This window comes from Ananas comosus, linkage group 15, assembly GCF_001540865.1.
Source record: "Ananas comosus cultivar F153 linkage group 15, ASM154086v1, whole genome shotgun sequence".
Classification (NCBI taxonomy): domain Eukaryota; kingdom Viridiplantae; phylum Streptophyta; class Magnoliopsida; order Poales; family Bromeliaceae; genus Ananas; species Ananas comosus.
In genome coordinates, this window is record NC_033635.1 from 1201546 (window position 1) to 1216238 (window position 14693).

At 37.3% G+C, this 14693-nt stretch overlaps 3 protein-coding genes across 3 annotated transcripts; 2 read left to right on the forward strand and 1 right to left on the reverse strand.

Annotated features, from left to right (window-relative positions):
- Positions 187 to 3070, forward strand: LOC109720967. The gene is made up of 3 exons (XM_020248343.1): positions 187 to 359; positions 590 to 850; positions 2857 to 3070. The coding sequence occupies exons 1-3, from the start codon at positions 339 to 341 to the stop codon at positions 2902 to 2904; spliced, it is 330 nt and encodes a 109-aa protein (XP_020103932.1). The 5' UTR covers positions 187 to 338; the 3' UTR covers positions 2905 to 3070.
- LOC109720984 (pentatricopeptide repeat-containing protein At4g39530-like) lies at positions 3889 to 7594 on the reverse strand. The gene has a single exon (XM_020248363.1). The coding sequence runs from the start codon at positions 7482 to 7484 to the stop codon at positions 5025 to 5027; it is 2460 nt and encodes an 819-aa protein (XP_020103952.1). The 5' UTR covers positions 7485 to 7594; the 3' UTR covers positions 3889 to 5024.
- LOC109721668 (shikimate kinase 3, chloroplastic-like) lies at positions 11419 to 14685 on the forward strand. Its single transcript, XM_020249394.1, has 10 exons — positions 11419 to 11960; positions 12356 to 12414; positions 12557 to 12611; positions 12710 to 12782; positions 12888 to 12975; positions 13119 to 13201; positions 13290 to 13419; positions 13730 to 13808; positions 14175 to 14239; positions 14341 to 14685. Exons 1-10 carry the CDS (start codon positions 11732 to 11734, stop codon positions 14449 to 14451), a joined length of 972 nt encoding a protein of 323 aa, XP_020104983.1. The 5' UTR covers positions 11419 to 11731; the 3' UTR covers positions 14452 to 14685.

The following is a 14693-nucleotide window of genomic DNA, read 5'->3' on the forward strand; positions in this document are numbered from 1 at the left end:
TTAATATATATATATATATATATATATATATATTAAATTTACAAAAATTATATTTATAATTTATTATGTTTGCAGTGGTCAATATGCAATTAACCCATATTTTTTAGCTGGAGCAAATTATAGCCTTTGAAAGCCTTTGAAGTGATACCCTTTTCCCCTACTCCATATTATATCTATATATATATAAATACCCCAGCAGGAGCGTTTTGGAACTCCCTCTTTTCTCATGAAATTCTCCGCCCTAATTAAATTTCTCCTTTTACTTCACAACTAAGAGAAAGGGGTCGATATACACACAGCTAGCTTCTACGTACTAAGTTCTCAAATATATCAATCATATGATGGAGAACAGCAAAGAGGTACTACTAAGCTCGATCCGATCCCCCCTTTTTCTCTAGCTTTCTCTTCTTCTTCTTTTTTTTTTCTAAATTTAAATCTTTTTTTTCTTTTCTTTCTTTCTTTCTTTTTTTTACTTAGAAATTGATATCTAAACTTCAAGAAATTAAAAAAAAAATAATTATATAGATATATTTTGGATTAAGAAAATAATATTATTGTTGTTTTGGTGGTGGTGGTGGTGGTGGTGCAGGAGAATGGGGCGTGGATGTCGGTGCCGGCGTTCGGGGAGTGGGACATGAAGAACGGGCCGCCGGACTACTCGATGGACTTCTCGAAGATTCGGGAGATGCGGAAGCAGAACAAGAAGGAGCTCTCCCGCTCCAGCATCGGCAACGACGACGACCTCCTCTCCCGCCAAAACCAGCCCCACCCGCCTCCGCCCCTCCAGCCAACCCACGCCCGCCACGTCGACGCCGCCGCCCACGACCACGACCACGACCACTCCCCCACGGTAATCACTCTTTTTTGCAATTTGTTTTTTTATTACTTTACTTATTTTATTAAAAAAAAGAAAATAATTGAGAGAAAAAAAAAGAAGAAATGGTCGTGAAATTAATTAATTAATTAATTAATTAATGGCGAGTGTCTTCGTCACGCGGGTGCTTTGATTGGTCGGCTCGGCTGTGTGTCCCCACTCGCTGGCGGTTTTCGACCGTGTTGATCGGATCAGGACGGCGCGCGTGTCGCTTTTGTGGAGTGGAATCTTGGGTCGGACGGATATGATTGTGAGGAGAAGCTAAAACGCGCCTCTTCACATCTCTCTTTGCAGTAAAGAGAGAGGGAAAAAAAAAAAAAAACTATATATCTCGTTTGTTTACAAACTATTCTAATGCGAGAATTAAAAAAAAAAAAAAAGTGTACAATCCAAATGACATTTAAATGTTTTTTTTTTAACTTAAATATTTAATTTGAGGTATGATTATTTATTTATGTTACAATTCGCCAAGCAGAAAAGTTTATAGAGCTTTTATCGTGACAAAATTTTAAGAAGTTGCTCATTCATTTTATGTGTTTTTTTTTTTTTTTCAGCGAATGATAGCATACTACTATTTTGTTTATTTTTTAAAAGTAAATTTAATTAAAAATATAAAATAATTAAATTTTAAATATGAAATCTCGAGTATTAATTATAAATTTTTTTGTCACTTGCGCTAAGAACAGTTTGTCGGTATATATAAAGTTTTTCATTGCACACAGAATTGTAGAGAATCTGCGGCCCCCCTGAAAGGCTGGATCACGGCCATGTGTTGCGAGCTACGTCAGCCCAAATCTAGTGTTTTTTTTTTTTNGTTTTTAGGGATAGATAGCACGTTACCCGCTTCGTTTATTTCATTTAGAAATAAACTTAACTAAAAATGTAAATCAACTAGGATTCGAACTTGGGTCTCGAATACCAACCACCAAGTCCTTTGCCACTTGTTCTGGGGACGGTCGGTAAATCTAGTGCTTTTCGAAACTTCAAAAGTGTCACTCATTGACAGCCTAGTAGAGCCAGCTCCTAACTGTTGCTAACGGCGATGCCATTAGGAATGAATAAACGATAACGACGCATCTTAATAGTTTATCTACATTAAATTAGTCCACTTAAACATATCATGGCTTCGTTGGCATAGCTAGTGGGGTTTAATTGCTTACATTACTAACAGATGTGATCTGATTCATTGGAGGTTTCGTATTATTAGCTTAATTTAATGAGCATGTTGACGCGCTTGTTTTTTGTCTGAGTCGTCTAGTGCTGTAACATTTGGAAGTTGCATAGAAAGATTAGTAAGCATCACTTTCCCTTGATTAGTATGAAAAAGTATTATTATATTTATTTAATGCGTATCTTAAATATTAATTAATCAATCAGGTGGGACATAATATGATGAAATCCATGGAATTATTGTCCTTTGTGGAAAGTCTAATTAATTCCTCTACGTGGTATCCATGTTGTTTCTGCTACTTCTCATCTCAGGAAGCAAGAGATGGAGTCCTTGTCCTCTAGGCTCTAGGCCTGTTTGGTCTGACCGAAACTTTTCCAGTAAAATTGTTGTTTGAGTATATACGTGTTTAGAACTAAAAACTTATTTCAGCTGGGTAAAACTGTTGGATTAACTGGGCCAGCATCCTACTCTGTAGTAGGAGATCATGTTGGGCCGATTCATGTTCGAAATGACGTGAGGTTAAGTGGGCCGAGTCATATTTGAAGTGGCGTGAGGTTGGTTTGGCCAAGTCACAATCGAGACCTGTGGGCGCTGTATCTGTACGGTTTAAGTGAATTGGTTGCGTATTTCTAATAGCTCGAGCTTTTGGGATTAATTGTTAACGCCAACGATCCAACAGAAGTCTCTGCGTATTTTGTTTATTGTGTGACTCTTTCGTGAAGTTGGTCAACTTTGAGTAGTAAAATTTTCTTTAATTATTGGGGTTTTGTGCTAATCTATTCTTGTTTGCTTTTCTGTTTCTTTGATGCAGGGGAGAAAGAAGTTTATGAGTTACTTCCAATGTTGTATAAGAGCTTGAAGCATAGTTTCCATGAAAAGAAAAAAAAAAGGAAAAAAAAACCATGATGAGATTAGTTTTGGGCTCCTTTATTTGTGTTCTAAAACGGTTTATTAATGGCTCGAATGTTTTATGTATATTGGGATTTTTCTTCATAATCTAATTTACGAGAGCATTTTGTTTATTATTCAGTAAGAACCCAAAAAAAAAAAAAAAATCAAAAGTGGTCCTATGTGATTTTTGTTGATTTTGTCACTTGGCCAAATAAGTGGGTCCTTTGTATTTAATTTATGTTGTCCCTTGGCTCACAATTGCCTAGCGTGCACGGAACAAACTCTTCACTGAGACTAATCAGAAACAAGTTGGATGACAAATTTGTTTACTAATTTTTTTTCATAAATAAAGGAAAAATATTGCCTACATACATAATACTCTGACTTTCTTATGTTAATAAGTCTTGTTCTTATACATAAAAAAAAAGTCAACCCACAATCGTGGAAAAAATGTTAGCTTTGATTTCAACTTTCAAATAGATTTTATGATATGAGATTGACACCAAGTTTCTTTTTTCTCTTTTTGTCACCTTTGACTGTGAGATGCAGAGCAATTCTCCGTGCAGTTCGTTAAAAAAGGGATTAGGAATTTAGAACTCGTTTTTTGTTTCATCAATGATTCATGAACCAAAGGATTAATCAGAAAGATTTTTCTCCAACTCTTCTTCATTTTTCTTTTTCTTTTTTTGTTCTCTGATGATTCTGCAGTAAAATTTGGACAGTAAATTAAAGTCACACTCTCATAAACAGAAGCAATTTTTGGCCTACTTTTTTTATGGCAGATTGAGAACCTGTCAGAAGGTCTTACTTTTCACTGCAGACACCTGATTCATTGTCTGAAATGAACAGCAAACAAAAATTGTCCCAATTCCCAGCCAGCTGGCTTGGAAAATCATGGTCAATGATAGTTTAGATCAGAAAAGAGAGGAAACCGCGAATTAGTCGATACAGAAACGATTAAAATCTCATAACATGTATTAATCAGAGAAAACAATTTGGAATATCAAATCAGAAACCAGAAAGAAAAAAAGTCGCTCTAGCGTTGATTGCTCGCTTGCCGACTACCGATAAGTTCACTGAGTTTTAGCATTCAATGCTTCTCTAGATCATACAATCATACCCTAACAAAAGCATAGTCACTAATTTAAACTGTTTCAGCATGTCCTTGTCAATTCTGTTGTGAAAATCTTCAATAAGTCTCTTATTAAATGGTAATATCACAGGGTCCTTTCATCTTTTTGTGACTATGCAAGCCAAATTCAAAAATTCCAATGTCATTTCCGAGCAAATCATTGAGATTCCATTCAAATGGACAACTGTTGATAGTGAAAAATGAACGCATTCAACTTTCAATAGATTTAGGCAAAAATAAATTAAGTATCAAGGTTTGGGCCAGGCAAGGTACCTGTCTGCGGACCCAAAACGCAATTTGAAGAGAGGCTTGGTGTGCTGGTCCTTGTTTCGGCCTGGGACCATAAACATGAGGTACAAAATATGCCACTGGTGGATCTGAAGTGTGCATGAAGACATAGACATCAATCACTTCAGCAATGTCCTCAAGGAAATGAAAGTTGGTTTGCATTCAGAAGCATCGAGAAAAGGACGATCCAAAAAGGCTAGTAAAACAAGCAACCCAATCTGATTTCAGTTCCTAAATATGATGGTTATCCAGTTTGTAAGTTTCCGCTACCCTCTAATTCCAACAGGTTCTTTCTAACATACAAATGTTGCTAACTCCAGAATTTGAAGTGCATGATGCCTCTCATTCGCATTGCTTGAAAGATTTGCTTTCTACCTTCATGCTAACTAAAATACAATACAAAATAGAACTCAATGCTCAATGAAAAGTTGACGAATTTCAGTCTTTCCTACTTTACATCATTTGGAAAAACTTTTCTTTATAGAACTTGAATCTTTCCTGCTTGACAAAGGCCATTAAGATTTAACCACTAGAAACAAGTCATGATGTTGCGTCAAGGCGACTATACTTTCCCTCCGATTTCAGTGGATTTCACGGAATAAATAGTAAAATAAACATCCCGCAACCTCTGTGAGCATAAGTTTATATTAATATCAAAGAAGCTTGAGCTAGCGAAGTCCATCATCCTCGTCAAACAACTGAAGTTCAGAGATATCAGGGACAGAACCAACGCCTTTCAATAATTTTGTCAGCCCATCCAAAACTGAATAGATCAACTCGGCCTGCGGATGCTCTCTCCCTCTTGCAATGAATACATGCACCTCCTTCATCACTTCAATCCAACTGTACCCAGGCTCTTTCACTGCTCCAATATGATCCATTCCCTTTCTCACCTTCTCGACATCAACCCACATACCCTCGGAAGCAAATATGTTCGATAACAAAACGTAAGGCCCGCTATCTGTGGGGTCTGCTGCCAAAGCCATTTCAGCGGCATATTTTCCTATTTCAATGTTACCAAACACTCGGCATGCACTAAGCAAGCTCCTCCATACCACTGCAGCTGGTTCAATCGGCATCTGTTCTATGAACTCCTTCGCCACCCTCAACTTACCTGAACGACCAAAAAGGCTAACTACAGAAGCATAATGTTCCATTCCTGGTTCAATTCCGTATTTTTCTTTCATAGAATTGAAATGGTAAAGTCCTTCCTCGATGAGCCCGGCATGGGCACACGCTGATAAAAGACCAACAAACGTCACATAGTTTGGTTCTACTTGCTCCTGTCTCATGATCTGGAAAACTTTAAGAGCTTCTTCGGCAAGCCCATGTTGTGCACATCTTGAAATCATGGAGTTCCAACACACGACATCTTTCCCACAAGTTGACTCAAACAAAAGCCAAGCTTCTTTGATGCAACCACACTTTGCATACATGTCTACGAGAGCATTTGAAACATGAGGGTCGGAATCTACGCCTACTTTTATGATCTGGCCATGAAACTGTAAGCCATGGAACATGCTTGCCAGGTTACTCGCAACAGTTATCAGGGCAACGAAAGTGAACTCATTAGACATCATTCCAGAAATTTGTAGCTGGTGGAAGAGTCTAAGGGCCTGTTCACCTTGCTCATTTTGGGTGTACCCAAAAATCATCGCATTCCATACAACAATATCTCTCTCACTCATTTCATCAAACACAGCTCTTGCATCCTCAACACATGAACACTTTGAGTAAACATCAACTAACGCACTACCGGCATAAAGGTCCAGTGATATTCCTTCTTTAATAATAAGGCCGTGAATCTGCTTGCTTAAGTCCACAGCTGATGCTGATGCCGACACACCGAGAAGGCTAACAAAAGTCAACAGGGTTGGGGGCAACGAGCGACATCGCATGATATTGAATAGAACAAATGCTTCTACAAGCTCCTCATGACTAGCATATCCTTCAATCATAGCATTGTAAGAAATCACATTATCTTCTGCAAGGACATCAAATAGAACCCTCGCCTCAGTTAAAGAGCTACATTTGGCGTACATATCGATAAGGCCATTCTTCACATACTCGTCGAACTCCAAGTTAGCTTTAATTGCATAACCATGTATTTGTCTCCCTTGTTGTAAAGCCATCAGAGAGCCACACGAGCTTAATACGCTTGTACAAGCAAAACCATCGGGCCGCCACCCCAACCGACTCATTTCGAGGAACAAGGCCATCGCTTCATTATCACAAGAATTTTGCATGTACCCCGCGATCATCGTAGTCCATGAGACAAGGTTCCTAACAACAATTGAATCAAATAACTTGCGTGCAATCGTTAATTTTGAGCACTTGGAATATAAATCTATTAGCACGTTGTTCACGGAAACATCCATTTCAGTAGCAACTCTATACGCAAAACCATGGATTTGCCGCCCGCCCTCGAGAAAACCTAATGCAGAGCAAGCGCTAATGGCGCTTGAAAGGACAAATCTATCGGGCCGAACTCCTTCGTCCTTCATCAAATTAAATAGTTTCAAGGACACATCGCTCTCCCCGATTTGTGAATAACCTGTGATTACCGCCGTCCAAGTCACCGAATTCCTAACCGGGAGCTCACCAAATATCAACATAGCCTCATCCATACATCCAAACTTAGAGTAGAAGTTGATCAACGCTGTACCAACATAGACATCGATATCAAACCCCAATTTTATCACAAGATCCTGGACTTGGCTAGCAAAATTAGCGACCTTTGATTGAACACAGGCGCGGATCACACTAGCGAGAACGAACTCATTCGGGCTCTCCGAAGTGGAACTCCGGAAGCGGGAAAAGAGCAAAAAGGCCTCTTCCTCGCGACCCTGCTGCGCGTACATGGAGATCATGGATGACCAAGAGATCAAGTTTCTGTGAGGCATTCGATCGAACACTTGGCGTGCCGATCGGATACCGCCGGATTTGGAGTACCCGTTCAGGAGGAGGTTGTTTAGGAAGAGATCGGCACGGAGGCCGGAGACGATGGATTGGGCGTGGATGGGGTGGAGGTGGAGGTGGTGGGTTTGATTGGAGATGCATGTTTGTAGGAGATGGGCGAGGGTCCGGGGTTTCGAGTACAGGGTTTGAAGTGGGGGTTTAAATTTCATACAGGCCCAACGGCTAGTTAGCTCATTGAGAGTTTGAGGTTATTTTTGAGGACCCTTCACACAAAAATTTGGCGCCCGGTGCAAGCAAATCACACTGCTTAAATATTCAAGGGTTGTGACTCCACAAAGGTTCCTTATAATAATGCACATATTAATATGTAATAACCATCTATAATTATTAGAGCAATACTTCAATACACCATATAAATTTTGACTATTTATTTTTCTTAATAAATGATTGAGATGTAAATTTTGACTATAGACGTGATTTTCTATTGAGGCATAGATACCATTCACCAACTATCTATTTAAAGGGTATTTTGGTCTTTACGAAATATTTTGGTCCAAAAAGGGGCGGTCGGAGAATAACAGCTGTGTTATGTGTAGTGCGGAGCTCGATATAGTTGATCACCTGCTAGTGGGGTGTGTTGTTAGTAAATTTCTTCTTCTCCCGCACTTTGGAGAATCCCAGTTCTTCTCCATTATTGAGGATATCTCCTTCGTCTAGGGGCGGCTACTGGAATGGCGTCCGCAGACCGACATTTTGAAGGTTCAGATATTGATGGCGGTCACTTGGTGGATGCTCTAGCACGAAAGAAACAATATTATTTTTAAAAATCTACCGATTGACGTTACCTTTACAGCCCATCGTATTAGAGTGTTGGCAAAGAAGCAGACTAAGTTCTGTCGAGCTAGGTGTTTGTTTGGTCGTTAGTGTTCGTGTGTCATTTTCTCTCTTTAGTTACCTTCTTTCTTTTTTTATTTTTTCAGCCTTTTTGAGGCTCTAGTTATCTCACTCTATGTAGCTAAATTTATATATTTAAAATAAAATAGGTATCGTGCTACCTTCCTTTCTCAAAAAAGAAAAAAAAAAGAATACTATATTCTTTTCAAATACCTATAACAATAGTTGAAATTCAAATTACATAAAAAACTTAAGTATAAACCAAATTCAATTTTTTTAAAATATAAGACACAAATTTAAAATAAATTTAAATTCAAAATTTCAATTTAAATCAAAAAATAAAAGTTGGCTTTAAGATTAAAAGTATAATTTAGATTCAAAATTTAAAAGTTTAATATCAATTTCAAAATTAAAATTTTACATTACAATACCAACTTCAAAAATTAAATTTAAATTCAATATTTTTTTTTTAGTTTGATACTTAACAAATTAGGTATTATCTAATTTAGTAAGTAACAAAAATAAATAAAACATTTAATATTTATAGGACGTTAACAAATTTAGTATATATTACTAATTTTTTTTCCAATATTATAAATTAATAGTAGCATGCTGTGCTGAGATGCTCTGAGCATAACTTTTATCTCATACTCCTTGTTGATTGAAATCTCAAGGTGTATATGACTTGCAAAATGTTAGACCCCAAAAAAAAAAAAAAAAAAAAAAAAAAGAGTCTGACCAAGCATATGTACTGGGGAATCACTAGATTAAAATGAGAGTTAAGGAAACCAAAGAGATAATTAGAGTGGTAAATTCTATCTGAGCAATTGAGGTCAACTCGACCAATCAATTAAACTAGATTGAAGAGTAAATGGATCGGATTTAGAGGAACAAGTTTACTTAACCGGTTAGCGAATAAGCTCAATCGAAGGTTGAACTTGAATCGATTTTTTTTTTTTTTTTTNTTGTGAGAGAGAGAGATAGGTAGCACGCTACTCGCTTCGTTTATTTCATTAGAAATAAACTTAGCTGGAAATGTGAATCAATTAGAATTCGAACTTGGGTCTCAGGTACCAAACACCAAACTTGAATCGAATTTGAATCTAAAGATCCTCGAATAGTCCAACATTTCTGCTCTTTCTTCTTCTTTCTACCTCTTATTTTCCTCAACTAATCTTTCAATTACATAAATGTTTCAATCAATGTTTAACTTGGACTGAGTCTGGTCCAAACTTCAACATTGTTAGTTTCGCCCCTGCTTATTAAAAAGCAGCTTTTAATTAATACTTTTGTTTCGTTTTTTTTCTTTCGAAAACTCACTCAATTTTTCAAAGTATCAGCAACGTAAAAAGTTGGCCGTGTTCTTAGATCCTTTAAACTATAATAATATTTATCACTATTGACTAGAATAATTAGATATTACATCTTTCTCGCCAGGTAATGAGACTTAGCTAGGTTTACACCGTTTTGTACACAAATTAATAAGTGTGACAAGCGAATATCTTTGAGAAAAAAAAGATACAAAAAATAAAATGTGCGACACACGTGTGAAAGCATCAAAAGCATGTGCTCTGAAATCTGAGCAGCCCCGTAATCATTCATAATAATATAAATAGTACCTTTGATTGTAATAAATTTCATTAAAAATTATCGTGTTAGAATTTTAGAAACCTTGAGGTCAAAATCTCACCTCCACCTCTAGACCAAATGGATCAGTTCATAGTTAGATGGACTCTGATTTTATTTCTATGGCAAAATTTACAACCATTTATAATCATTTGTGTTGTATTATAATTAAGGCTTAATTGTATATATATAGTTTTCTGTAAACATATTGAATAGCAGATATATTCATATAAAATTTTAATTTTTTATTTTTACTCTTGCAAAAGTTCTATCGTTTTTAAATATTTTTTCTGTTGTTAGGATTCATCGGAAAAATATAGTTTACCATGAGTGAAATACTTCATTCTGATTAGTGAATGAGTTAAATTAACTTTTTTATCCCCCTAATATTATTGGATAAAATATTTTTTGGGAGCACATTTTCATATAATTCTAACGTTTAGGTTTTTTGAAGGGATATATTTGTGAGGGCAAACATGTTATTTTATTTAATTGTTGTTAAAAAATAAATAGTGCTATATCAGTAACAAACTAGAGGGACAAATATGAATATTACTGAATTTTTGTAGGAATAAAAATAAAATTTTAAACTTTGTAAGAATATATATTTGCTATTCGATATGTTAACAGAGTGTTGTATACAATTATTTCTACAATTAAATTCAATCAAAATTATTTAATAAAGAAGTAAAATCAATAAATTTATCTATCAACAATATTTTTTTGTTTTTTTTCACTTGGATCAGAGCGTGTTCTCCACTAGCCAACCCAACCCTTTAATCTTTTCTCTTTTTTTTTTTAAAAAAAAAAGAAAATTCCATCCTATTCAATTAACACGTCGTATAATATTCCGCATGCGGTTGGTCGTGACCCACAAGTGCCAGCTTAGTTTTTGCAATTATTTGCCTTTCTTTAATTGGTGGGCTCACAATCGTGGTTCATACCCTGTCACGGTCCATGGTATACACTTATAATTGAACACCGCCATAAATAAACCGTCCATGAGATGGGATGAACGGCTGTAATATGAAGGCGCGCGTTTTACGGATGAACCGAGTTTAGCAAGAAATTTGTACGGTCTTTGGATGTGCGCCGGTCTAGTCGCCCCCTCCCATTCCCACACCCGAAATCAGCTGCATCGTGTCGAACAGGCTACAGCAGAATGAATCTACAGGCTTACGTGGCACGATACCATTGATTGCAATCGGCCACGTCATCTATTTATTTCCCCCAGTTGCCCATCGAAGCGCATACTACGAAACGCATAGAAACTCCAATGCGAGTTCCCAAGTTGATCCCTCGCGTCCATCTAGCTCAGGCAATCGGTTAGCTCAGATGGACGGTTGATTTAACGCCGCATAAGAAACTCTCTATGCGGTTTATCCGTTTATCAGGAGCGGTAGTTGGAGTCATGTGGTCAAACGTGGCAGATGTTTTCTCTCTCCTTAGACCGAGAACCCACCAACCACAGAACTTCAGTGACGAAATCACCCTCCACTTTATAGATAAGTACGGAATGATCCCCTCTCTACCTTTAAAGAATTTGCAATTATAATAAGGGTAAAGTTGTCAATTTAGAACATAATGGCAATTTTGAAGCCATCCGAAATAAAAAAAAAAAAATCCGCGTCGCCGCTTAGTCCCAAGTCCACAGAGGCTAACGTGCGCTGCTCGCGCCTTATAATGCGCCGCGAACGCGAGCTCCTCCTCAAATCCCTAGCGCACTCCTCCATCCACCTTCAAATTTCCCCCAATTTCTCTTCGATCGAACCCCCTCTTCCCCATCAAATCACCATTCTCGTTTCAGCTCCTTTGTGATTTGATTCTTTTTCCGATTTTTTTTGAATCTAATTTCTATTTCAACCAATTAAAGCAAGGGGGAGTCGTTTAGAATTTATCTTTTTCAGTGGAATTTTGGTGAAGGTTTGATTTTGCGATGGAGTCGGGGACCGCTTTGAGGTTGCAATCGAGTCCATGGATTGGGTGCGAGAACCCGCGGAGGAATCCGCTAGGGTTCTTAGTTTTGCCGCGGGGATGTGGCGGGGATAGGTTAAACACTCTTAATAGTAGTAGAGATTCGAGGTTGGGGAAGGGTTTGGATCGGAATCGGAATCGGCATTGGCATGTTGAGTTGAAGATTTCTTGCTGTTCTACAAAATCCGGAAGTGAGTTGGTGAATATGAAATTTTTGTTTTCTTATTTATAATACAGAAATTGTAATGATTCACTGGGTGCTCTGCTGGAAAAATCCAAGTTTTAAGATATTTTGTGAGTGTTGTTATTGTTTGGCCAATTGAAACCAGTAGTTTTCGACAAAATTTCCGGGTGCAACTGACCCTAATATCGGAGTTATAGGGTGGCAAAGAAACTGTAAACTTCTGAGGAAATTACATTTGTGAATTTTGTAAACTTATGAGAAAATGGTTTTTGGTGGAGGTTCTGTTTATATCAAGAGTTTGGTGATTATGTAGGTTAAATTTTATATTTTTTTCGTAATCTATACATGATGAGTCCATTGTTGTGTTGTTTCTGATTAATCTTACCATTTTATGTCATGTAGCATCAGCCAAAGTGTCAGAGAAGTTTCATGCAGCTGTTGACGAGGCTCTTATCTTAAAGGCATGCTTTATCATCGGACTCAAAACTGTTATTTTGATATTGGATTAACTCCCTCCAAAGGAAACAAGTTCTCTTTAATGATTTTTTTTGTGGACATTTTCTTTCTTGGTCATTGATCGGAATTGATGTTTGTATACTTCAGAGGAAGTCGGAAGACGTTGCCTCACATTTGAACAGTCGCTGTATATATCTAGTTGGTTAGTCTCCGGAATAGTGAATTACGAGTACATTTTGTTTGTGTAATTTCTCGCATTATCGCGTCAAGTTATCAATGGTTTGTACTCTTTTTGTGTAGGTATGATGGGGTCTGGTAAGACTACAGTGGGGAAGATCCTCTCAGAAGTTTTAGGATACTCCTTTTTTGACAGGTTTGTGGTATATTCAACATGTCATGCTTTTGTTTTCTCTGGATAATTGTTCAACAGTATATGTAATTTTGGGGGATGTCAATTTATTATTCATTGGTTGTGCAGTGACAAGCTGGTAGAGCAAGCTGTGGGTGTTTCTTCTGTTGCCCAAATATTCAAGGATTATAGTGAGGCTTTCTTTAGAGACAACGAGGTACTAGTTTCATCAATTATATTCCCTGTTCAGTAAGGAGTTTAAAAGTGGTTATGTGCCAAACTTATTACTTAATATGTTTTTCTTTTCTAATTCATAATATTTACACCTCATATGTGCTTGATTTTCTTTTCCTTGATCAGAGTAATGTACTTAAGGACTTGTCATCAATGCGTCGCTTGGTTGTTGCAACCGGAGGTGGTGCTGTCATTCGACCTATCAATTGGTAATCCATAGAAGTACAATATTCAGCTATCTTAGCTCCTGAGATACTGTTTTCTTAAATCTAAGGAAGTGAATTGTTGAAATTCCAGGAAATATATGAGACAGGGAGTAACTGTCTGGCTAGATGTTCCTTTAGAAGCTCTAGCGAGGCGGATTGCTGCAGTTGGGACTGCTTCTCGGCCTCTTCTGCATCAGGAACCTGGTGATCCATACACAAAGGTAGATATTTCGGCAAATGATTTTATATTCCTCTCTATCATCTATGATTTGATAATAAATTTGTTCCATCCCATGTTTATCACCTAGTTCAGCAAAATGCTATTAGTATATAAGGTATTATGCTATATCATGCTAATGGTGAACGGACCATCAAATCCTTAGTCGTCTGGTATCTCGATATAAGATATTAACAAAGAAAATCACTTCATCCTCCTTCGGAAACTTTAGCTTGCATGTGGTTAATACTCTTGAGAGGCTAGATTAAAGATATGTCGTCGCATCTTAACTTTCGCTTGGTTATGGTCTTCAGGCTTTGATAAGGCTCAGCACTCTGTCTGAAGAGAGGAAAGATGCCTATGCTAACGCACATGTCAGAATTTGCCTCCGAAGTAAGTGTGCTTTCTCAGTTCTTGTTTGTTCTTGTAAGAAAATTCTTTTTTCAACTCACACTCAAACTGCTCCAAAGATATTGTCCTATATGCATATCTTAAGCACTACCCCTTAGTTGTATTAAAACGCGATCACACATTTTAATACGTCTATACATGGATGATTCTTTCCCATATATACCCTGTAAGCCATTGCAAGTTAGGGCCTACGTTTGTCATATTATTTCAGTTCTTGATATCTCAGATTCAATCCGAGTCTCCTCCTGTTCTTAGTTGGCCAATCAAAGAGACCGATAAAATTTCCAGACCCTTTCTTCAGCGATGCTACTAAATGATTCATGTTAAATGGTTGCTTTTCATTTGCAGATATCGCCGCAAAAAAAAGCCATGGTGATGTATCTTTGCTCACACCAACAGATATTGCAATTGAGGTACTATTGATTCCCTACCTTGTTTCTTTTTCCATATTACATTCCCTTGATCTTTTAAGTTCTCTGACTTGAAGCATCACTTTTCCTTGTTATTATGGCAGGTTCTTTCGAAGATCCAGACACTTCTACTTGAGGAGGTGTCAACTGAAAAATTTTTCGTGCCTTCCGATTTGAACCACGGAGACAACCTTGAAGAAATGTATTGTTTGTAAACGAATGCAAGGGTGTATACCATTCGCGGAAATACGCGGCCTATACGCCTTTTTGTTTCTCATTATTGATTCAGATTACAATTAACATTTTCTGCTTTTCTCGTCGTATGGATCGATTGCGAGTTTGGGTAATGAAGAGAAGACGTGGAAAACTCTTTCATGTACGAAAGAAAAGAAAATCTTCAATTAGAGAGTCATTTGTTGAATAGTAAATTAGAAAAGCGATGTCCTCTAGATCATGG